The following is a 25,383-nucleotide window of genomic DNA, read 5'->3' on the forward strand; positions in this document are numbered from 1 at the left end:
AACTTAATGCAAATAAGTTTTTCTTTTAACTAAGATCTAACAAAAGAATTTTTAAATCTCAATTGTTGAAAAATTTTGGAAATTATAGTGAGTGATCCACTATGAGGTTCCCTACTTTTTGAAAGAAGGAACACAAAAAATCCTAATGACATTGATATCATCAGCCTTAACACCCGCGCCGTTAGTTCTGCTTTCTCCAGACTGAACAAGAAAGCAAAGCAAATGGGTCTGGCAGTGAACGAGGTCAAGACGAAATATCTCATCAAAATATCTGTCATCAAACAAACAGTCGTCGCACTCGCGACTTGGCTCTCACGTCACTGTTGACAGTCATAACTTTGAAGTCGTAGATAATTTCGTCTATCTTGTCAGCCTGGAAATCCAACGCAGGATAACTCTTGCCAACAGGTGCTACTTCGGACTAAGTAGGCAATTGAGAAGCAACGTCCTCTCTCGACGAACAAAAACCAAACTCTATAAGTCTAATCATAATTCCCGTCCTGCTATATGGTGCAGAGGCATGGACGATGATAACAACTGATGAGTCGAAGTTGCGAGTTTTCGATAGAAAAATTCTGCGAAAGATTTATGGTTCTTTGCGCGTTGACCACGACGAATATCACATTCGATGGAACGATGAGCTGTATGAGATATACGACAACATTGACATAGTTCAGCGAATTAAGAGACGCTGGCTAGGTCATGTCGTCCAAATGAACGAAAACGCTCCAGCTTTGAAAGTATTCGAACCAGTACCCGCCGGAGGAAGCAGAGGAAGAGGAAGACCTCTCCGTTGGAAGGACCGAGTGAAGAAGGACCTGGCTTCGCTTGGGATATCCAATTTGCGCCACGTAGCGAAAAGAAGAAACGACTGGTGCGCTGTTGTTAACTCGGCAATAATCCCGTAAGCGGTGTCTACGCCAGAAATTATCATTCCAAAGAACATTCTTTGGCATTTATTTTTTGAGGGTTATCTCTTTCAAATGTTGGGCTCGACTATGTCTCAGATGGTCCATTCGTTGAATTCAATTTTCTATAACTCGTTCCAGCATTTCGACTGGTAACTGACGAATAGCACGCGTTATGTTTTGCTGCAAGGCCTAAATCGAAACGGGATTGTTCGCATAGACTTTAGACTTTACATATCCTCACAGGAAAAAGTCTAACAGTGTGATATCACACGATCTTGATGGCCAATCGTCCGGCGCAAAACGTGAAATTATCTGCTCACCGAAGTGTTCTCTCAAAAAATCTATTGATTGATGCGATGCGTGGGAAGTGGCGCCTTCTTGTTGAAACCAAATGTCGACGAGATCACGAGTTTCAATTTTGGAAACAGTCAGTTATTATGGTTGCCATTGATGGTTACGCATCATTTTTGAAGAAATATGGAATGATGATTCCTCCGACATACAAACCACACCAAATCGTTATTTTTTCTGGAACAAACGGCAGCTCTTGAATCTCCTTAACTTGCTCTTCGTCCCAAATGCACGATTTCTGCTTGTTTACATACCCATTGAGCCTGAAATGGATCTCATCGCTCAACCAAATTTATCTCGAAAACATTGGAACCTGTTGTAACTTTCAAGAGCCCATAGAGTGAAGCGATGCAGCTTGGGAAGGTCAAGCGGCTTCAGTCCTTGCACAAGCTGTATTTGGTACGCTTTTAATTTAAGATCTCAACGTAGCGAATAACGTGTGATCTGTCAAAAAAAGGCTAATGAAAAAAGTAACTCTTGGATCACTCGTAACATATGTATATGTATATTTAACAGTAAAATTTTTAAAGAAAAAAATTTCGAGATACACGCGATCTCCACATTAAAACACAAGTCCTCCATTGCTGCAATTATTCAGTTCATCTTCGCATAGTAAACATAAGCAAACATTCTATATTAGAAGACATTGACCATACCCACTGCTCGAAAAAAATATCAAAATTTTTCAAAATGGTGGCAATTTCAATTTCACGCATTTTGTTTTTGTTCTGCTAAAATTCGTCTAATGCCTTAACTGTATGGAAAACTATATTGAGAATATTGTGTAGAGATTGAATCATTTACCTCTTGCAGCTCAATAAGTTTATGATATTCCGATTTAAAAAGTTTTCATTTCCGTCCTCGTTACGTATACGCAGCGTCTTCTTTTAAAAAATTTTATTTGTGGTGCCTATATAGTATGTATATCGTTTCGGCGAAAATAAAGTTATTAGCGTATAATCAATAATATAGAATTTATATTTAGTAATTCATATTTTTCCGACTCCTATAGATGCCGTGACGTCATGTTGCGTGTACGCAACTCTGGCGCATCGCTCGTAAATAGAATTATTCATGACGAATGCAACAGAAATAAACCATTTGTAATTTTTTCTTGTCTATTTACGTACGTATTTTCATGTTGATCAGAAAAAGAACTAACGTTTGACAGAAATTTTACCAACAAAATAGGCTTCTGTGCCTTTGTGGGTTACTTTAAGGTGTATATAATATTGGGGGATTAAAAAAGTAATTTCGTATTTCTAATCAAATTTCAATTTATTTTTTTTTTATTTATACTAATAAATGAATAAACATATATGTATGTAGCATTTTGGTCGATCACTTTTTGCATTTTTTCGCTAGCGACATTATTCCATCAGTGTAAATCGAAATTTCGGAATTTTCAGGACAAAAGCGAGCGAACTGATACCGCTTCGTCTCCGTAAACTTCACAAATCTCATTGGTGGCTTGCATGACATTCTTCCCTGTTTTATAAAAAAGATTTTAAAATATATTCCGGAATTCTTTATTATTTTCACTTATTTTTGTAAAGCTTTAGCTTTTTTTTGGTTAAATGAAGCTTAAAATCTCGCCCTATCTCACCTTTCCAACACTACATGGTATGACAAAATGTGATTGGTAGTACTGGAGATATACGACGACATCTATAGACAAAATACGAAAAGACTTTTTCAACTATTCAATATAATATTGTACGCAGATTGGTTTTCAATACGATTTCTGTTGTTTAACATTCAAGATATATATATATATATACATATATGTGTATATATTTGTCTGCATTCCTATATTGGCATATACATATGTACGCAGAAATAACACACGCTGCTGATTCGTTATCAGTGAATGCTTCGACATAATCGAATGAAACCAAAAAATAACTGATACAGCAGTATTAACTGTCAGCCATGACAATATTTCAACATTGTATATAAATAAAATGAAACAAATATATAAAAAAACAAACTGTAAATATGTGTGAACATTTACATAACTCAATCAAAACAGTTTCTGCTGATATGCCACACACATACACATACATATATATTCAAACAATAAAGTGCTCTATTTCGGCACAAAGGTATTCTCTGCCAACAGTGTGCAACAAAAGTGTGCGAACAACGCCACTCAAGCGTTCGCAGCTGCCACTAATAGCGTGGCATGAGCAACGGCCTTCCTGTCGTGGCACTTGTGGTGCTTGTTTGTTTACATAGTGTCATACGTGACGTATACGTAACAGTAGAGTAATCACAAAGGCTGGCAGACACAAAACCTCGAGCGAATGAACGGCTGAGCGCATCACATCCACAGCCTGCGATATTTATGCGAATAAATACTCATATGCGCCATTAACGTAAATAACTGTGAGCATGTGTGTGTGTGCTGAGAGCGTGTGAAATTGGCACTATTGACTTATTTACTCTCGTCATTGTTGTTGTTGTTGTTGTTGTTGATGCTGTCTTCCTTTGTTTGCATTCCTTGATTCATTCTTACATTTTCTTGGATATTATTTCCCCTTATTTTTATTTATTTATTTAATATATATGGCTTGTTTATTTGCAGTCCCTCGGTCCTTCTTTTATTTTTTATTCTGGAGGCTTTGCTATCGGAATTCATTGTTTTATTTGTTTTCTTCTTTCGAGGAACCTTTTCACCGCTTCGGCTCTTCGCCAGCTTTGCTTTGGCGCTGCCTTCGCTTTGTTGACACTGTGGTTTTTTGTTTTATTGTGGGCTTTTATTTCTTTTTGGCCTTTCACTGGCCTGTCGAACATGAAATATCTCTTTTAGATTTACTCTGTTTCGGCGCGTCAGGCCTCACACGGCTTTATGCTAATGCCGACACATACACACACACACGAACACTAAGACAGTAGCATTGCTGAATGGAGTAAACCGAGTGTGCTTGTGCTTTGTGGCTGACGCTGAGTTTCTTTATTGATTTATTTCCTCATTGTGCTGCGCCATTTGAATAAAAGCAATAGTGTGCTAAGTAAGGATCAGAGTCGAGGCAGAGGAAATGTAGTTAATTTGCCAAAATTGCAGGCCCGAAATAATGTACGAAGGATTTGCTTAACGAACTTGAAAATAATGTGAAAGTGGAAGCCAAAGCGCTGACCTTGCTGTTGGCGTGATCTTATTTGAACGTGACGATTGGATTACTGTATTTTTCAAAGGATTACACGCCCGTAAAGGATTTACGACAGCATTTAAGTAATGACTCGTTAAAGTTTTACCGAAATTTGCTAGAATAAAGAAGAGTTACCCTCTTGTCACAACAACATTTTGTAAGATGAGCGCTGTAAGCTAACGTCAACAAAGTTTATTGTATTGGTTTAGTGAAGCTGTCTTAAATACATTTTAAGCAGAATTATCGATTTATATGTAGCTATAGTAGATTTTCGATTTCTTCATTTAATTTTTTGACATCTTTATTCCATACAAACTGAACACATAGTTACTAACAGAAATGCACCTGTGAAGGGTTTTTAGTTTCGGTGCAACCGAAGTTAACGTTTTTTCTTGTTAAGATTATAGGTTAGATTATACCGACCGGCTGTCATGCCATACATAAACCTACTGGTTCTTAGATGGAGGTGCTGTTTTATTTGTGCTGAAGTATTCATCAAACAAGGCGTCAACGATTGCGAACTTTAAGAGCGACTTGAAATCTAATGTTGATACTTCATCTAGTCCCCTCAACTGCGAAGCTCTTATATGTATGTCTTAGCCGTGTTCTGCTGTACAGGAGCATAAGAATTGTTCTAGTGATCATTGAGTATCGGTTTAGTGACTTCTGTTTTTCGTGTTCTAGTTCGGTAGCCAGACCAATGGCCCTTATAGCAATCTGATTTGCTAATTCTTTTCCTGGAATTGCTTTGTGGCTTGTAACTCAGTAGTTATGCAGTCATTTTCCGTTCTCTCTCTGTTTCTAAGAACATTTTTGGCGTAATGCGATGTGGGAATATTGGCTTAATTGCCACCTGGCTATCGACGTACTATATATATTGATCTTCTCAATGTTGGCTGCTGCGCTGTTAGCTATCTCAGCCCTTTTCCTGATCGTAAATACGTCCACCTGAAAGATACTTAAGTATTCAGGAAGCTTCAAGGGTTGTCTGAGATCCAGCAATTGATTCCGGCTTCTACTCCATTAGGCAGTTTTGTATCAATGATATAAATTTATTTATGATTGTTGTACTATAAGTTCCACTGGCGAAACGCATGCTCCTGCGCAATCCGCTCTCTTTTTGTGTGTCTTGAAACCTTCTCCCCCAAATAAAGCGTGCAGGAATGTGATCTATTTTATCCACCAACGCTCAGCTTATTGATCTGTGCCCGAAAGTGCTTGTGGAGAATTTACTTAGCGCCGCCAAACCTTCAGCGGATTTTGTTGCAGAGCTTTCCACTGCAATGCCGATTGGTGGTAGGTTAAGTATCCTTTCTAGTGCAGTATTTGGAGTGGTTCTTAGCCCTCCCGTTAAGCAGACTGCAGCGAGTCGCTGTATCCTCTCCATCGGTTTTCTGTATGAGACCTTTTTGACAGCGGTTCACCACGCCAAAGCGCTGTGAAGCAAAATTAACTTGAAAGACCCCACGTGGATCCTTGTATTTCTTCATATGCATATTTTCACTCTCTCCTTCAAATTGAGTTTCCAAACATTTACAAATTTTTTTAAGATTATAACGTGCTGAAGTATCAGACTTAATTTCTGCAACCGTAGTTATACTTAGTATATACCTCTTAAGACATACGCTCTCTTCGTCATCACTGATGCCACGACAAATGTGCTAACAATCTCATACATACTAATACTTTCTAATACTGTGCTTCATTTCAGAAACTTGTCTTCAACTTTGTATACAAAATAGAACTAAAATAAATCTTAATTAAAATCTTTTTATGTGTATTTTGCTCTTTATATATTTTCATGTTTCTTTCTGCCTCAACAAAATGGTCAATATGTTACAAACTTTTGGAAATAACAAAAAAAAATATGTCAATAAATAAACTCACAAACGAAACTAAATGCCAAACTACAAAAACCATGAAATTCGAAACTGCAAACACAAACCACTAAATTGGAAACCAACAAAATACTAACAACTTTTGTAAAACAACTGCAACAACTGCAGAGGAACTTCGGGCATCGACATCGACTTAAGGCGTGTGGATATCGATCAATGTCCGCAGCGCAACTCGCCGGGCACCACTCAACCCCTCAACATATTCGCCGGCACCGACAAATGCAAACAGCGCACAACAATGGTATGTACAAACAAATACAAATACAAACACAATTAAATATTACTTTCCTTACCGAAAAGCTGTAAATAAATAGAAACGAGAGTAAGCGCAGTTATGCAGCATAAATTTCGATAGAAATCATTTAATGCTGGATTTCGATTTTAATTAGCAAATTTCGCACAAAAGCACGACTTCCCCCACACTGTTTTTTTGTTCTGTTCGAAACTGTTTTTTATTCCATTTATTTGTTATGCCACATAAGAGCCTTCTTTCTTTTGGACTTTTTAGTGTGAGGCTTTAAAAGGATTGGGCTTCCGCCGTGGCTCCTACAAATGTGTTTGTCGCAAGGGCTATTACTTTCCAGACACCATGTCTTCGCAAAAGTTCTTCAACGGCAGCCTGCTGGAGGAGGAGTACGAGAAGCTCATGCTGGTAAGTTCAATCCTTATGGAATTTTCATGCAAATAATTTAATCCTCGAAAATCGCCTGAACGCTTGGAAACAATATGAGTTTACATAATGTGTTCAGCCCCAAAAATAAATCTTTTGCTGATGTTGCTTTAGTTAAATCAAATGTCAAGCACTAATCAAAGACAAATGTTTGAGCAAATTATTCAAAAGATTACAAAATATTAAAAAATTTCAAAATTAGTGGGGGATCTCAGAATATCCATTGTGGTGCGATCAATATTTGCCTAAGACGATTGGAGTTTCTCGCGTGAGAGAGATTCCATATTTATAAACCAAATGAGTATATAAAATTAATATATAATAGTACAAATTAATCCAAATATTTGGTAGTCGAAAAAGTCTTTTCGTATTTCAAATCAAACTTCAACCAATTTTTTTTTTATTTACTATAATAAATAAATGAACAAATAGGTACCATTTTGATCGACCATTTTTTTTATTATATTACCGTTAGAGACACTATTTCATTAGTGTAAAACTTTTCTGGTTTCTCGGCGAAAAACTGCGTTAAGTAATTCTCACATGCTTCTCTTGTAGCCAACTTTGCTCCATTAAGGGAGTTCTGCCGAGACAAATGATAGTTCGATAGTGCAAGGACAGGGCTATATGATACATCAAAACTTCCCAGCCAAGCTCTCCCAGTTTTGGCCGAATCATCAAAGATGTATGTGGTCTAGCGTTGTCCTGATGGAAGACGAAGCCCTTTCCGTTGATCAGTTCTGGCCGTTTTTTTCGATTGTTTGCTTTAATCGTATCCGTTGTTGACAGAAAAATGTAAAATCATCAGATCATAGTGGATGATTACTTTTCAATCCCACCAAAAACTCAGCATAGCCAGTCGAGGCGTCAATTCTGGTTTTGCGACCATTTGTTGAGCTTCACCGCGTATGGACTATGATCTTTTTCACACATTATTGTCATATTTGATCGATCCACTTTTCGTCTCCTGTTACCATTCGCTTCAGAAATGGTACGATTTCATTTCGTTTCAGCAAATACAATTCATGTGGTACCCAAATATCGAGCTTCTTTTTGTAGCCAGCCTTTTTTAAATAGTTCAAAACCATTTGACGATGAATGTTAAGTTCCTTAGAGATGTCATGGCTGCTTTTGTGTCTGTCCTGGTCAATCTTTTCTATAATTTCACTGACTTTTCAACGACATTAATTTTTTTTGGTCTTTTCCATCCAACATAATGTGATTGGTAGCACTGGTACCCAATATTTTTCTCAGACGATTGGAATTGTCAGTGTAAAGTTCCTGAGTGAGATAAATTCTATATTTATCAAATAAATGAGTATATAAAATTAATATTGTACAAATCAAGCGAAATACTTAAAATGAATTGAAATTTTATGAGAGTTTGCCACACACTTTGCAGGGCAGAAACTCCACCTACAACATCATCAATGAGTACGAGTGCCTGCCGTGCGCCGAGGGCTGCGATTACTGCGAGGATGGCTCGCCTTGCATTGCAGCGCTTAATTGGCCGATGCGAACGAGCATTTTGGTGCTGGCTTGCACCGTCATCGGTTTGCTGCCGCCGGCCGCGTGGTTCACATTCCGCTATCAACAAGTGAAGGTAAGTACCACACGTCACACATTGCATGCTACGTGCATAACAACAATAGCAAAAGCACATATTTGCGCATAAAAAAAGTTTAAGTCTTTGCGCCGCCATCATAAAAGTGTAACGGTACACATATTGTCCGGCCACACGCAGCATGACAGTCGACCCAGTCGCCAACTTGGCTGCGCGCCACCAACCACAAAGCTACTTATGACGGCAGGTTAATATTGAACGCATTAACCTTGACCACCCGGACTTTGGTCGGCGCGGCCGGTGAAAGACTGACCAGCAAAGTGCGAGTATGTGGCGCGGCAGTTGTGAGTTCATAATGAAATTTAACAATTTTTATTACTTTGCCTTGGGTGCTGTTGACATGTGGCGTCTGTGGCGGAAAATGTGGCGTCATTTACCGGCGAGAGCTGTGTACCCGCTAAAACTTCGAGTTCATATTCACTTCTGCTCTTTCATGACTAGTCTAGTTTTACGACTGGTATTTGGGGTCATATCTGCTAGTGGCATACGCGGTGTTCCCGGTCCACTCGCTTTGTTCTTTATTACGTTCTTAAGTGCGCCCTCAGACAAAAAAGGAAACATGTTGCTGCCGCCAAAACCAAGACCAGCTGTTACTTTATGTGCGTCTCTTCACCGGCACTGGCGACGCTGAGGCGTTGCGGCTTGTTGTCATCTAAATGCGACGGACGAATGCTGCAGCTGCGCTCCCTTCTTGAATTTTTATGTGAGACCAGCGTCACGTTCGCATGAAGCCACAGGAGTACGGTGACTACTTTGTATTCGTGCATGTTCGATGAGTCGGTGTTGGAGCGTATGGATGCGCCAAACACGATCGTAAACCAAATAACACAAAATTTTATGGATTTCCGGCTGTTGCTATGCAGAGGTTGTTAAAAATATCGTTATTGAAGTCTCACATTTGCGCTAAGCACCAACACACATAAATATACGCCATGTTCTTGCTGGCGTGTGGCAAGCGGTGCAAACCAATGTGCTTTCACAAATATGATTTATTTATTTATTTTTATTGAATTTTAACGTACACCAATATCCACATTTCACACCGACTCTGATATTCTCCTTCCTATTTACAGGTTGTTCGTGCCGCCAGCCCGGCTCTGTTGCGCGTCATTGCCCTAGGCGCCTTCTTCATCTACTGTACAGTAAGTAGATAAAAACTATTCAATTCTTAAAAAGAACTTCTTTGTGCTTTTTCAAATCCAACTTATACGACCAAACAGAGGTAGACTCCGAAATGGTTTTGGTAAATCACCTGCTTTCGGTATGCCGAAAATGAGTATTGAAGAAATTTATTATTTAAATCTGACCATAGATTATGGACACCATCTCATTACATTTACGTCACTATATATATTATATAAATATAATCCATTATCTATCATCATACATATAATCCATTATTTATCTCAAACAAGCGTTAACAACTGCGAGGACAGCAATATCGACTAAAAACTTCACCCACCTCTTAAGTATTGAGAACTAAATAATAGCGATAGAAAAGCTACGTGGTTATAATAAAACATATCTAGTCTCGAAAGAAGAAAAAGGTCATTGGAGCCAAATTAGGTGAAAAAATGTTGCTTCTTTCCGAATCATTTCTTTTGTGATTCTAATCTACTTTCTTGGCGAAAAATTTTGGTATTACGGTATATCAAATAAAATTGATTCGAATGAGACATCAAGAAATCGAGGAGAATTTCGAACAAATACAAAGCGACGTTCGAAATAGCGAACACTACATATTGACTTATAAACTAAATCACATTAGTGAAACATTTCAACGCAATTATTATGTGTATAAAAAATATTGTAGTTACTGCAGTTTAGCCCTTTATTGCTGTCTTCATTAACCCAAAGCCCCTGTATAAGGCTGATATCGATGGCCTTTTCGCATCACACATCTAAGGTTATTGTTCATCTTACTCTGGGTGGGGACCCGCAGGATTGTCGAGTACATAACTTAGACCCATACTCTATAATCTGACGTCGATCTCCACCTACCGTTCCTGCACTGTGCGTTTCGAGGAGGAGTTGCCGTCTATAATAGCTACTTGTAAGCTGATTTTGGCTTCATCGCAGAAATGTCTTGCTGTTGTTAATCTGCTTTGTTCCCCTTCACTCCGCCTTTGGCAGAATGCCCTGCGTTTCGGTGATTGAGCGACACGTTTTTTGTAAACTGCTCGGGTTTGTACTTTCGACTTGAGGTTCGGATTGCGTCTTTATCAGAAAGCTTTTGTAATACACCAATGTCTGTTTTAGGCGCTTGATTTCCTCCTCTTCAACTGGGATGCGTGCTGCCTGATTTTTGGCAGTCTTTCCAAGTATAAAGACTATCATTTGGAACCGGCTTTTCCTCAGATGATTCTGGGGTTTTTTTTCGTTTCTTGTGATGGTTGTCTCCTTTAGCTATCTGTGCACTTTGGTTGGTGCTCATAGTAGCGTTGGAAGTGGAGGCTTCCACTCTTGATTTAGCGGTTTCCGTAGTACTCTTAATCGTCTCCTGTCTGAAGGCGGGTAGATCGTCCTCATCAGATTCCGTTATTGGACTCCAATTTGTCGTAGCTGTTCCCGTAATCAAAGCAGTTGTCATCAGGTTGGTTATTGTTGTTGTTGTAGATTCTTTTTTATGTTCGGTCAAACGAATAAGCCCTAAAAAGTTGGTCACTCGACTGCAGAACCGGTATGCGTAGAGAAGGCATTTAATATCTCCAACCTCGCCCGGGCATCGGAGGGGACCGTTAGCGATCAGCTATTCGTTCGCTGAGCTTTCAGTCATCGGCACGTAGGTACTTCAATACCTTGTTTATTCATCCATATCACCATTGTGCGGATTATGAGATGTCGCTCTTGGTTTGTAAGAATAGAGTGTATTCCCATTTGGGATGCGCACATTACTATTACTTAAGTCCCTTCGCCACGTCAAAGCGACCAACTTAAAGGAGACGACTAAAACTTTTGCACGTGTCAAGAGCTTCCCATTTTTCGGAATCGCATAGAACACTATATCACTTAGTTACAATATAAACTGTAGTAAAACTTTTTTATTTGTTACTTAACGCCCTTTCTTGTTTAATATCAACGCAAACTACTGGGTCTAAGTTCCAACACAAACCACCTAGTATTTTTATTGGCAGATTAAACGACAAAATTGCAAATTCATTCAGAAAGCTCTACAAATGCAAGTACAATTCTTTTCATTATTTTTACAGAATATCGTGATGTACCCCAATCCGAATCTGTACACCTGCACGGCGCGAATATGGCTACGCGAAATCGGATTCTCACTGACATATGGCGCTTTGATGCTGAAAACGTGGCGGTGAGTCAAATCTCTAGTTGCAAAATGGAACTTAAATTCTCAGCACTTTAAACGCATGCAGCACACACACACATGTACATACATTTTAAGAAGTACATATATATGCTCGACTAACACCTTCGTTTCTCTGTCTCTCTCTCTTTCCCACAAAATGTAGCATTTCGGTGATATTTCGTGTTCGTTCAGCAAAAGCGGTGAAAATCACAGACGCAGCACTATTGAAGCGGCTCGGCATTATTTGCGGTGTCATTGGAACGTGCCTGCTGGTGCGTACTTTGGTTGCACCGCCCGATGTTGTGGTTGGCCGCACTGCTGATGATCTGAAAGCATTTTTATGCAAAACGGATTACTGGGATTACACTTTCACATCGAGTAAGTACTCGTGCACAATACAAAGGAGCTGAAGCCGTCCGAAAAATAATGCTAAAAATTCGCACTCACATACTCACACATACTCATAATGTTTGTATTGGAGAGCATAGTGTATTTTTTTTTTTTTTTTGTCGATGTTATCGATTAGACCTGCGACTTACAAGAGAGCTCAGGCTAGAAATAAGTTTGTGAGGAACACTTAGGCATCGCCGACTTAAGTGGCTTAACAGCGTTTGCATTCCTCGACGCCGTAATAGTTTTGCTTTAAAGAAAGGGATGAAAATGTCATACACATGCGCTTACAAACACTCACACTCCACACACATACAGAGACGCGTACTCGTGTCACGAGTACATAAGAGATTTACAAGCTTGTACGCCAAGCATGCCAAGGTCCATGGCTAACGACATGATGTGTAAACTTAAAATATTGCTTGAACATGCAGTCACACTTTTGGCGCCGCAGAACACGAAATAGTTGAAGGCACTCGGAGTGTCAAGAGACCCCCACATCTAACTATGGACGGCAGCCGGTTTCATGGCACGCTGCTGGTCACCGCTCTCGTGGGTGGATAAGAAATGTATGTAGCCGGCATCCACCGCTCTCGTGGGTGGATAAGAAATGTATGTAGCCGGCATCCATCGCATATACCTAGCAGGGAGGCGTGCTCTTATGACTAGCTACTTGCATATTTGTGGAACACGATGTCCCTTAATGCCAACAACGTTGAATGGTTTAAGGCGGAAATTATAGAATTTAAGCTGCACTTATTTAAGCATCATCTAAAAGCAAATTAAGCAAGCTTGAGAGAATTGATAATTAGAAAGTAGTGTGCTTAGAGTCCGTTTATGGCAGATGATAAAACTTGAAAACCTAACTCGGTAATGGATGGGCCGTTATAGCCTTAATCACAGTTTATACCCTGTGCAGGATACGAAACCTGTAACCCACCAGGCCCTATAGAGTATATTTATTCAAAAATGTTCAGCATGTCGGGCGAGTCCATATACAGGATTTGTCCAGAAAGTAATTGGGATGAGTCGATTAAAAAAACATTATGGAACCAGTCGTTAAAATTCTTTAAAAACTCTCCAAATAGGCTCCTTCTTCGTCGATACAGCACTGCCAGCGCGATTTACAAGCATTGAAGGCGTCACGGAAAGCAATCTCCGGAATAGCCTTGAGAGCCGAGGTGCATGCTGCTTGGATCCGCTCTGTCACCTTAAAAATGCGTGCCTTTCATCGGCGTTTACAAGCAAGGAAACAAAAAAAAAATCCGGGGGACCACATCTGGGCTGTAGGGCGGCTGCGGAATGCCGGACTTGGTTAGGAAGGCTTTCACAAGAAAGGCAGAGTGAGCCGATGCGTTGTCGTGGTGCAACTTTCAATCGGCTGAGATATCTTGTCGGTCCCGATTGACCCTTCGTTTGAGTCTCTTGAGGACTTCCACGTGAAAATTGGCGTTAACGGTTTGTCGTGGAGGATCAAATGCATGGTGGACGATGTCTTTGATGTTAAGAAACACAATGAGCATCTGTGGATTTGCTCATTTTTTCGGTCTTCATCAGCGACCTCTTCCCGGCAAAAAGATTGGTGCCACCGAAACACACCACTTTTTGCTAAAGCAACCTCTGGGTGAGCCTGCTTGATCAATCAAACGTCTCTGTCGCAGATTTACAGAGTTTCACACAGAATTTAATTGCGTATCTCTGCTCTACTAAACGCTGCATTACGGGGTTTTCACCACACACAGAAATACGTCGCGCGAAAATGTTTGTCCTGACTATCCAGGTTTTCGGAGACCACTGACCAGCTCGTTCGGTAGCTAGGAACGCCCTCTATCGAATCCAGTCGAATGTACCGAAGTACAGTCGCGACGAAAGAAAATCAGCCCTATAACCTTCCGGACAAACCTTGTAAACAACAACGTTACATGCAAAAATTTAAAGGAAGTTAACATGAGAGAGTCGGCGAAACGTATCCAACGCTTCTGTACAGTATTTTCTAGAACTTGTCTTAGATATCTAGGAGATATGCAGTTAAAGAGACTAGATGAAGTATCAAAATTAGATATCAAGTCTTTCTCTGAAAGATCGCAAAAATCTTTGACGACGTTTGATTTGACGAATAATTCAACTCAAATTATCAAACAATTTAGTAGGTCTATCTTCTTATCCTAAAATCGCTGACCCTACTAAATCTAGTTCTTACCATCACACCGTTGTGATACCATTAGATGAACACGAATACTTCAGGTTTTGTCAAGTTCGACATCAACGAAGATCTCATAGCTTGAAGCTGTAGAAACAAGCTGAGATCATATACAGCATTTAATTACATTTAGAATTACTTTAATTGGCTTAAGCTTGGCGTAAGTAAATTGTATCCAAAACGGTTAGTTCTCGAAAGCTCAACTATAAACGAATTTAAGACTTTTCCTCGCCCACACGCTTTTCTTCAAATAGCTTACGATTTCCGCAACTGAGGGTGAGTGCAATACCCATGCTCATGCACACACATACATATGTACATAAGCAAATAAGGCAAATAAGTGCTTAACCGTATGAAGTCACTTATTCACAAGCAGGAAGTTAGCATGAAATGTGTGTCACATTAAATTATACAAACAAAAAAGATTTGAAGGGACCCACTTTATCAAATATGCGAAACACAAGTGCGACAGGCGAAATTCCGAGAAAAAGATTACAAAATTACCGAAACCAAAGTGAACGCAAAGAAAAGCAAAAGCAAAAAGGAAAAAAAGACAAAAACAGGGAAAAGCAAACCATAGCAAAGACTGTTGCAAAGCGAAAGCTGTAGGCCCCTGCTGTTGTGGTTGTTGTTTTTGTTATTGTTGTTAGTGGTGGTGCAGAAAGCATGGCACTCGAGCATGAAAAATTGTTGTGCTGCGCCATGAATAATGCAGAAACTTACAAATTTTCAAAAAACCTTTTTTCTCTCTCCCTGAAACTTCGCTCGTGTTCAACACTTGTGTCCGCAAGTACATATGTATGTGTGTCATTAAAACGTCATCAAATCAATATTCGCACAAATTTTAAAGAGGCTTAAAAAATTTCGGGCTTTTGAAGAAAATAGAAATTACATAATTCACAAATGTGGCATGTGGCATACAAATTATATAAGAGCATTACGAAATATTATGTAATTGCAATGAATGGAAATGCTGCGAAAGTACAAAGCGTCGGAAATACTGTAAAATCACAGGCGGTGAATAGAAAAACAGACTGAACAGAATTACTTTACTGATTTTTGATTTTTGCTGCAATAATATTTGCTTTCGATTTTCACCTTTTTTTTCATTTCATTTCTCAATTCCATTGCCGCACAGTGGAGGTGCTATTTCTCGCCTGGGGTGTGCGCCTGTGCATTATGGTGCGGAAGGCGCCGTCCGAGTTCAACGAGAGTCGCTTCATCTCCATGGCCATCTACAATGAATTCCTGCTGACCTGCTTCCTCAACGTCTCCATGTAAGTAATGTGTGCACAGGTTAAGTAAATGACCAAAAATAAATTATTGAATAGCATAAATACACTAACACACATACACTTAAGTGGTACTTACAAGCGTTTACACGATGTTTTGGTCATAAGTACAGTTGGTGGGCAGTAAAATAGAACTGGCAATTGAGGTGCGTTGATTAATCGGCGAAAGAGCTCATCTAAATGTGGCAAGTTATCACGAGAGGTTGCAGTAGAACAACAAAAACAGAAAAGTAGTAAGCACCCGCAATATGCAACTTTTAGAGATGAAGAATTATCTACAAATATGTGCGCTAGAAATTTTTATGTCTAAAAGTTTCATTTTACGAATGCTTTGCAGTTACATCTTCAGTGATTTTAGTTGCGCTACGGCTCAAGAGACACTTTACTTTCGGTCTAGTTAGAATGAAATTAGTCGTATTTTAATAGAACGCAATAGAGTGCGAGAAAAGAAGAAATGTACAACAGAGAAGCCCCAACGCCTTCTCATAAACCAAAATTGATAGAAATTTTCTTGAAAGTAGTCTTCTGGTTACTCACCCGATATGAAATTTGATTCCAACAGTAAAGAGTATAATGGGCAGTCGAAAAAGTTTTTTCGTATCTTGTCAAAAGATGTCGTTGCAGTCGTATATCTCCAGTGCTAACAATCACATTGTATCATACCATATATACCATATACCATATAGTGTTGAAAAGGTGATATTTAAACCTTCATTTAACCAAAAAAAATAGCATTCGGGGAAGTTGAAAATAAATTACAATTGTTCAAAAATATGTGAAAATAATCAAGAAATTTGCTTTATTTTAAAATTTTTTTACAAACAAGAGAATAATTCCACGCAAGCCACCAATGAAATTAGTGTAGTTTACAGAGACGATGCTGCATTAGTTCGTGTAGCACAACAATGGTTCGCTCACTTCCGTTCTGGAATTTTCGGTGTGAAAGATGCACCTCTTTCTGGTCGATCTATTGTTGAAAAGCCATGACATTGCTAAGGAACTCAACATTCATCATCAAACGGTTTTGAAGCATTTAGAAAAGGCTGAATACAAATGTTGGGGTACCACATGAACTGTCTGTGAAAAATTTAATGGACCTAGTTAACAATAATGTGCAAAAAAATCATGGTCCAAGCGTCGTCAAACTCAACAAATTATCGCAAAGTCAAGAGTGACGCCTCGAAAGGTTATGCTGAGTGTTTGGTGGGATTGGAAAGGAATCATCCACTATGAGCAGCTCCAGCCTGGTCGAACGATTTGTTCTACATTTTCATGTCAACAACTGATGAGATTGTAGCAAGCAATCCTAGAAAACAGACAGAAGTGATCAACAGAAAGCGCTTCGTCTTTCATCAGGACAACGCTAGACTACACACATCTTTGAAAACTCAGCAAAACTGGGAGAGCTTGGATGGGAAGTTTTGATGCATCCACCATATAGCCCTGACTTTGCACCACCGGACTGCCATTTGTTTCGGTCATTGCAGAACTCCCTTAATGAAGTAAAATTGGCTTCAAGAGATGCCTGTGAAAATTACTTATCGCAGTTTTTCGCCGAGAAACCAAAAAAGTTGTACACTGTTGAAATAATGTCTACAACGGCAAATGTAGAAAAGTGTCCACCAAATTGATGCATATTTAATTTATTAAAGTTCATTAGAAATATAAAAAAATAAGTTGAAGTTTGATTAGAAATACGAAAAGACCTTTTGGACTACCCAATATATTATTTTATATCCAAATGCCAAAATATTGGCTTTATATCACAGGCTCATAAAACATCTCTTAAATTGCCAAATTCCTATCGGTTTAAGCTAAAATAATAATTACATTTAAACGAAATAATATTGAAATGAAGGAATAAAAAACATAAAGATAATTTTCAAATGACATCAGTATGCGAGGTTCAGTAACAAGGTTATCAATGGAAAATTAACAGATTAATCAAAAAAATAAAATAAAATAGACGTCGAAACTGATATATCACGCTAAAACGCCTGCTAACTGCTAACACAATAATATAAAATGAACTCAGTTAAAAAAAATACAGCAAAGCACAGTGACTTTACAGAAGATAAACGAAATTCCACAAATTCAACATTTCTTTTCACTTTACGCTTCTTCAATTCTTTTAGGCTCTTCCTGCAATCACCAGCTAATCCTGACCTGCTCTACATCATTTTCTTCTGTCACACACAATTGACGGTGACACTTTTATTGTGTTTAATATTCGGCAGCAAGGTAAGTGTCGCAACGCTCCAACGCACCGCCCACTCCCCCGACCCACGCGTTATTTTTAACTTTCAAGGCATTGTGTACCAACCAAACATTTATAAACTTATGTTGACATGAAAATATGAAAAAAAATTATTGGGGGGGCTAAAATTAGCCGAACGCCTATTGTTCGCTCGGGCGTATAAAAATTCCATTTGTGACAACATTGTTATTTAATCCTCGATTACATTCAAATTCCTCACTGACAATTCGCTTTCGCTTATTTTATTGTGGGCGCTTATATGACTCTTTTATGGTTGCCATTGTTGCCTTTGTTGTTATTGTTGCTTATTTTGTATTTTTATGACTCAACAGGTTTACATTGTGCTGCGCAGCGGCAAATCGCATCAGGAGACCATCGGCATGGGCGCCAAGTCCTCCGGCGCCAAATTCAATTTTCGTCCACAGGTGCGCACCTTTGCTAATCCCAGTTCGGTTACCACCTCCACCGTTCCCGTGGCGGGCACCACATCAGGCGGTAAGTTGCAAATTCACACGCATCACGAACTTTTTCCCTAAGCGCTTAGCTTTTCCCCGATTTAAAGAGGATTTCGCTTATCTAGTCAACATACATTCTCGAAATTGTTTACTCAAGCATTTTGTGTTTGTAGTTGGACATTTTAGAGGTTTGATGTGAACAAAAAACAGAAAGTATTTCATACTAATTAAGCGTTAACGAGCCGAGTGCTGGCCTTCACACAAACTCTCATCAAGTGATTACAAGCGACTGACAGTTTTAAAATGAGAACAATGGAAAATAAGGAACTTCATGATTTGGAAACATATAGCACATAATTGCTCTAGACGCTCTTGAGAACATAATATATTAACTTCTCTATTCTCAAATGAATAAATTCCGAAGTCCATCAATTGATTTATAGAAAGTATTAATCTAACTTTGTGATGGAGAAAGACTAACCATACCAAGCAAAGAATGTCTCGACTAACTTGGATAAAAGAGAACAGGGTGAACGCTAATATAAATTTTAGTGCGTTTTCGAACCAGTCCTCTTAGGAGCGGAAAGATAATTTGCCAGCAAGTGAAATTACGCTTTGTTTGAATTGGAACGAATGACTGATCATTTATATAGAAGTATATATTTAATAGGGCCTCTGACGTTTCCTTCTGTGTGCCACAAACTTCGCGGCAAACTTAAAATACCCTGTTCAGGGTACACAGGTTTTATCCTATCAAATCGATTAACATCTAACGAACTTCTAATAGTCGTTAAATGCTTAGCTGCAAATAGTTCCATTACCTCTCCCCAACTGCTTACCTGCCATCCTTCATCATTACTCAAACAAGTGCGTAATGTCATCAGCTCCTATACCTTGGCACTGACAGTTATCAATGCTTTGGCACTGTCATGTCATGCGAATTGCATCATTTGTCAAAATGCTCAAGCACCAGCCACTCACTTCGTGGCACTTGGCTCTCCGCCGCCGCTGTTCGAACTTCCACTTTACATTGGCAGAGAAATCTCGTTTCGTCATTATTGCTCAGTAGTTTTTGCTTAAATATCCGGCATTTGCTCTTTAACTGGGACATTTCATGTCATTCACTTGGTAGTAGATGGTTTGACGTGAAGTCGCCGAGGGAAACACCTTCATACATTTTACACAGTACTTTGAGTTTTCAGGGCAAAATTGGTAGCTAAAATATTTTCGTTTTATTGTGTAAATATTTTTTTTGCGTAAATTGTCAGCACATCTATCATCTATGTCAACCAAAACAATTATTTTCATAGTTGTATGAGTAGAAAATTCATGTGTGGGCTTAGTTTGACCACAATTTGTTGTTTGCGGTCAAAACTCAAAAGTCAATTTATTTTATTGAATCCAATTACGGTTACGGACGTTCATATGTACGATGACCTGAAGGAAATGAAAGGGCCCAGTGCACTTTGCATAACACACAAAAGTTCCAGCAGTTTTAGCCTTTACAAACCACTTTTGCTTAGTGAGCACCTCGATCGACTTATTGTACTAGAAATTTGGATAACTAGCTCAAACGGCTGCCCCTACATACTTGAAAGAGGTCCAGCTTTGTAAGAGATTTGATTTGAGCTACCATCTCTCGGCGTACCCGGAACCTGCATACATCGTTTACAAACAACTTGTAGTGACGTCACACCGAATTCTGTTCTGTTCGGTACTGACTGGAAACTTATCCGACCAATTTTCTTTTTTCTAAAGGGCCGGCGCACACATTAATTTCTTTTTATATTTAAAAAAGCTACACTTTTGACTACACTTTTGTGTGCACATTTGGGCTGTAGGGCGGCTGAGGTAGCTGTTCACAAGAAAAGCGGTGTGAGCCGAGGCGTTGTCTTGGTGCAACTTCCAATCGGCTGCGATGTCTTGTCGGACTCGATTGGTTTTTCGTTTGAGTCTCTTGAGGACTTCCACGTAAGACTTGGCGTTGACGTTTTGTCTAGGAGGAACAAATTTATGGTGGTGATACCTTTGATGTCAAGAAAGGCACGGAACATCGTTTTCACTTCCTCATCAGCGACATCTTCCCGGCCCTCCAAAAAGGCCTGGTGATATCGAAACTTCTTGCTAAAGCAATATCTGCATAAGTCTGCTTGATCATATCAAACGTCTCTGTCCTTGATTTACCGATTTTCACACAGAATTTTATCGAGTACCTCTGATACACAGAAACTCGTCGTGCGAAAATGTAATTCCTGACTCTCCAGGTACACGGAGACTAGGAACGCCCTCTACCGAATCCAGTCGGTGCGTGCACGCTCTGAAGTACAGTCGCGGTGGAGGAAAATTAGTCTTATTACTTTCCGAACAAACCCTGTATATGATTAATTAAACCAGACTTGAACTCTATTTCCTTATTCAAGAAGTTGTTCAAAAAATTGTTAATACTTCCACTTACTACTACTTATGCACAACATAATCTTAAGTATATTGACATTTGATAAATAACCTTAATTTAGCCGATTAGCAATTACATCCAGCTCTTACTAATGTTGACCAAACTGAGCCCCATAATAAAAAAAAAACTTTTGCAGAAATTCTCTACCGATCGCAATCCTCAGTCGTAAACTTTCTTCTTTTTCCGCAGACACAAAACTTTCGGACCAGGAAGCACTTGAAGAAATCCGACAACTGAGTGTGCAGCTGCAGCGTATTCAAGAGATGGCGCCGCCGAAAGGTGTTGCCGTTATGACAATCTCCAGTCTCTTAGACGGTCTTAAGACGCCAGGCGGCATGATTATGGTCGCTGCCGCCGCATCGCAGGCGGCCACTTCGAACAACCAACTAACCGTGCGTCCATATACGCCCGGCAGTGGCGGTGGCATAACTGCAAGCAGTGCCGGCGGTGGCGCTTTGCCATTGCTCTCACTCAATACTGAAATGGAGAAGTACAATCAACAGATGCAGACAACGCACAACAACAATGTTACGGCAGCTGCGAGCAATGCTGCTAAGCCTACGCAACCGAAAGCACTAATGCTGGAGGTGGAGACCAGCACGACCACAATCGAGGAGTCTTTGTTGGCGCTGCGTGAAGACCGCGCCATCAATACAGACTTAACGCGCAGCGAGGACTTCCATCAGCAAGCGTTGGGCTGTGCGCAGGGGCACATCATTTGTACGCGTTGCTTGGTTATTTCCAAAGAACACTATTTCAGCTGTCGGCCATTCACCCCGCCGCATGGCTTAGTGGGTGGCAATGATGGCTGTAAATATAGTGGTGCCACTTGTCAACAGCTCGGTTCGCCACAGCCGGAAGGCAGCATCAGCTTTGCGAATATAAAACTGGAATGTATGTGCTCGCAGCCTGACTTGGACATCGATGCGGAGGTGGATGTGCCACTAAGGCGGCGCATCAATGTACGCAGCGCGGCTACCAATACACCACCTTCCACGAGAGGCAGCAGCAAGCGACGCAGTGGCCGCACGAAAACGAGCAGCCCCAGCTTGCAGGATATCGGCAATGAGAGTCTGGGTGCAGACGTGCGCTATCGTATATGTGATAATTGTAAAAATAAGTATCGTAATAGCAATAAGTGTGGCGGTAGAAAGTTCCGAAAAAGTATCAAGAATGGACGAAACTCGCGCCAGCTGTCGTCCGCCGCAACAGCAACAGCAGCAGCTACAATAATAAGAGCCGGCGATGAACGTCATTCACAAAAGCACAGCTTGGCTGCACGAACTGGCGTTACACAGACGCGTAGCAATGACCTGCTTGAGCGTCAACCTGCGACTGACCATACCAGCACCGCAGCGTCCGCGAGTCAAAGGCAAAAGACGCACTCCACGGACGACATTATCTTCTACACAACCACCGATGAGAGCAGCACCAACAGTGACGACACTTCAGATTGCGAAGGCACGTGTATTCGGCTGCGAAATCGACAGCGCGAACTAACTGTTCAGTCGACATCTGCACTCAGCACCGTAAGCGGTGGTTGTGGGACGCTACACAAAGACGCTGTGGCAACTTCAGAAGACTCTATGGCGGCAGCGTGTATCGCGGCAGCGGCGAATGTTGGCGCTGTGAGTGTAGAAGTTGCTAATAACACACAATCGACGGTTGATATGTCGCACGATTCAAATGGATCTGTTACAAATGAAGAAGCCAAGCCAAGCTCTGCATTCGTTGAAGACAGCAGCGCGCCATCTAATGGTGCTGGGCGCGCAAAGCGGCCCGACAAATTGATACTCGATCTGAATGATCGCTCCAAGTACACTAAAGAGGTTTCTGTTTAGGTTATTTTGGTTAGAAATGTAGGTACTCTCATGTAAATTTGTTAGAGAGCGCTTAGCTAGTCAGGTTTTGTACATAGAAATACTAAGTAGTAGAAAGTTAAAGTTTTCTTAAGGAGCTTAGTAGAAATAAAAAAAAATAAATGGAAAGCATGGGTCTGCATAAATGCATATGCACTCTGACGATTTGAAAAAGTGTAACTAAACGTATAATAATGACGCGCTGCTAAAGTGAGGGTGAAGCACGTTCAATACTCAGTAGGTTCACTAAACATTAGGTAGGTGATGAGACTATGTAGGAGTGTGTACCTAGATTATCAGCCATTGAATGGCTTTTTTGGCATTATATTATAAAGTTTGGCAATTTCTAAAATATTACTGACTCATAAGTGATATTTTAGTGAGATTATTTACCATATATGTATTTATTATTTAGGGACTACTTAAAGGTAAGTACGTTGCTTAAACCTTGAGTTATTGCCAGCTGAGCTTCATCATTTATATGCTAAAAAGTTTGTTCTTGAGGGGGTATATCAGTTGTTGATAAAATCGCGTTAATACGAGACTGTATATTGGAGTAGGAATGAGCTTTTATGAAATCAAGCTGTCTTATTTGGCCATGTGATAGGATTTGACAGTTTTTCATGTCATTTGTGTCTCATAAAATTTAAAATTTCAGTAGTTGAGACACAGTAAGCCCGAAATAAAAACATATACCAGGTTGTTCAATAAGTTTTGTCGTTTGATAGGAAAAACACAATTTTATGATTCAAAATAAACTTTATTACTCAGTATAATCTCTCTGAACATTAATACACTTACTCTAACGATCCTCCAAATCTGTGTTAGGACCTCTTCATTTGATGAAAAACGCTTGGCACACATAAATTGTTTGAGTTCTGGAAACAAATGGAAGTCGTTGGGGGCCAAGTAGGGTGAATACGGTGGATGGTCCAACAATTCGAACTTTAATTCATAGATTTTAGTCATTGTCAAAATGCTCTTGTTACACGATGCATTGTTCTGATGAAACAGAATTTTTTTCTAATGCAAACCGTGTCTTTTTTCACGAAGTTTTTCCTTCAATTGATCCAAAAGGTTGCAATAATATTCAGAATTAATTGTTTTACCAGTTTGCAAGTAATTCGCAAACAAAATTCCTCTCGCATCCCAAAAACTTATGCCATAACCTTCTTGGCCGATTTCCGGACACGAACTCGTTTCGAAGCCGAACAACAAGGTTCACATCACTCTTTAGTCTCTTGTTTTGATTCAGGATCGTGGCGATAGATCCAAGTCTCATCCATAGTGATGAATCGACGCACAAAATCCACTTTCTCCGTTTTAAAACGCTATAAATGTTGCTGCGAAAGTCGCATTCGAATGTGTTTTTGTTTCATTGTTATGCAACATACAATCGGCGATCTTCCAAAACCATATCCTGTATTTTGGCCATGATTTCTGGTTGATACGTCCTTCACGTGGATCTTCAAGGCTTGCACGACCACGTTTAAATTCAGCAACCCATCTTTCTACTGTTCTAACAGCACGTGAACAATCATTATACACTTTTAACACTCATATGTAAATTTCTTTTGGCCTTAGTTATTTCTCGAGAGCTTACTTGTATGCGATACCTGCTGGCAAGAAGTTTTTTAGAATGTAAATAAAAGCCATTTGAACGTTTCCTCATTTCTTTTACTCTCCATCAACTGCAGCATAATTAACCGGGCATATTCATAAGTTCCTTTTCCGTAATATCTAATCCAACAGCCGTTGTACGCGTTTATGAAGAAGCTCTTCGGTGAACTCAATACTTTTAGAGCACTGTGATTTGTGTTTAAAACTAGTAGACTTAAGATAGCTAAAAAGTATAAGTAGTTGTCTTTATAAAACATACGTAGATAATTTTTTTTTCTATAATACATTGTTCTCTCTTTTTCTTCTTCAATACTTCATATAATAAGCCTTTTGTCACTTTCGAGTCAGCATATAAAAATTTTCAATTGAAATTTTATATTTTAATCATTCTTCTCTTGCTTTTAACGTAAGTGTATGTAAATATCCAGCTTGAAACACTCGCTTCCAATGAGATTCTCTGGTCTACTGATCCCAAACCATGGCAACTGATTCTGCAACGGAAATGAGCCCTAAGTTGGAAAATCATTTCGCCATGCATTGGTGCCAAGCGCACAGCTGTGGAATCCATTGGAACCGCAACGTTTCTAGTAACTTAGTTAGTTTCATTCACAGTTAGGATACTCTTAGCGCTAACGCAATTTAGTCACCTTAAAAAAGGACTTGTAGCTGTGTGTAAATAATTTATGATCTAACTTTTTTCTTAGGAACGCACTCATATTCAAATAAAGTGTGTGAAAAGAGTGAGGAAATATTTTTTACTCTTAAGTATTAAAAATCACATATCTCTGCCAAAGAAATTACGTTAAAGTACCAAAAGTAATAAAAAGTATTATTAAAATTTGTAATTACCGTATATAATTCATAAAGCTAGCTCTTAAGTATTTATTATGTAAAGCAAGTTTGTTGGTCATTAAAACCAACTGTATATAGGTAAAT

General features: G+C 39.5%; 1 protein-coding gene across 1 annotated transcript in view; it reads left to right on the plus strand.

The window, feature by feature from the left end:
• LOC120771553 overlaps window positions 1–23,731 on the plus strand; it is an 85,929-nt gene extending 62,198 nt beyond the window's left edge. Inside the window, exons 4-13 of the mRNA XM_040099614.1 lie at window positions 6,421–6,553; window positions 6,821–6,964; window positions 8,385–8,585; window positions 9,680–9,748; window positions 11,816–11,925; window positions 12,083–12,297; window positions 15,648–15,786; window positions 17,937–18,042; window positions 18,391–18,553; window positions 21,158–23,731. Coding sequence (XP_039955548.1) covers window positions 6,421–6,553; window positions 6,821–6,964; window positions 8,385–8,585; window positions 9,680–9,748; window positions 11,816–11,925; window positions 12,083–12,297; window positions 15,648–15,786; window positions 17,937–18,042; window positions 18,391–18,553; window positions 21,158–22,809 — 2,932 coding nt within the window. The 3' untranslated portion in view covers window positions 22,810–23,731. The remainder of the gene's footprint in view (window positions 1–6,420; window positions 6,554–6,820; window positions 6,965–8,384; window positions 8,586–9,679; window positions 9,749–11,815; window positions 11,926–12,082; window positions 12,298–15,647; window positions 15,787–17,936; window positions 18,043–18,390; window positions 18,554–21,157) is intronic.
• The last annotated feature ends 1,652 nt before the right edge of the window (window positions 23,732–25,383 follow it).

Source organism: Bactrocera tryoni, chromosome 3, assembly GCF_016617805.1.
Source record: "Bactrocera tryoni isolate S06 chromosome 3, CSIRO_BtryS06_freeze2, whole genome shotgun sequence".
Taxonomy (NCBI): domain Eukaryota; kingdom Metazoa; phylum Arthropoda; class Insecta; order Diptera; family Tephritidae; genus Bactrocera; species Bactrocera tryoni.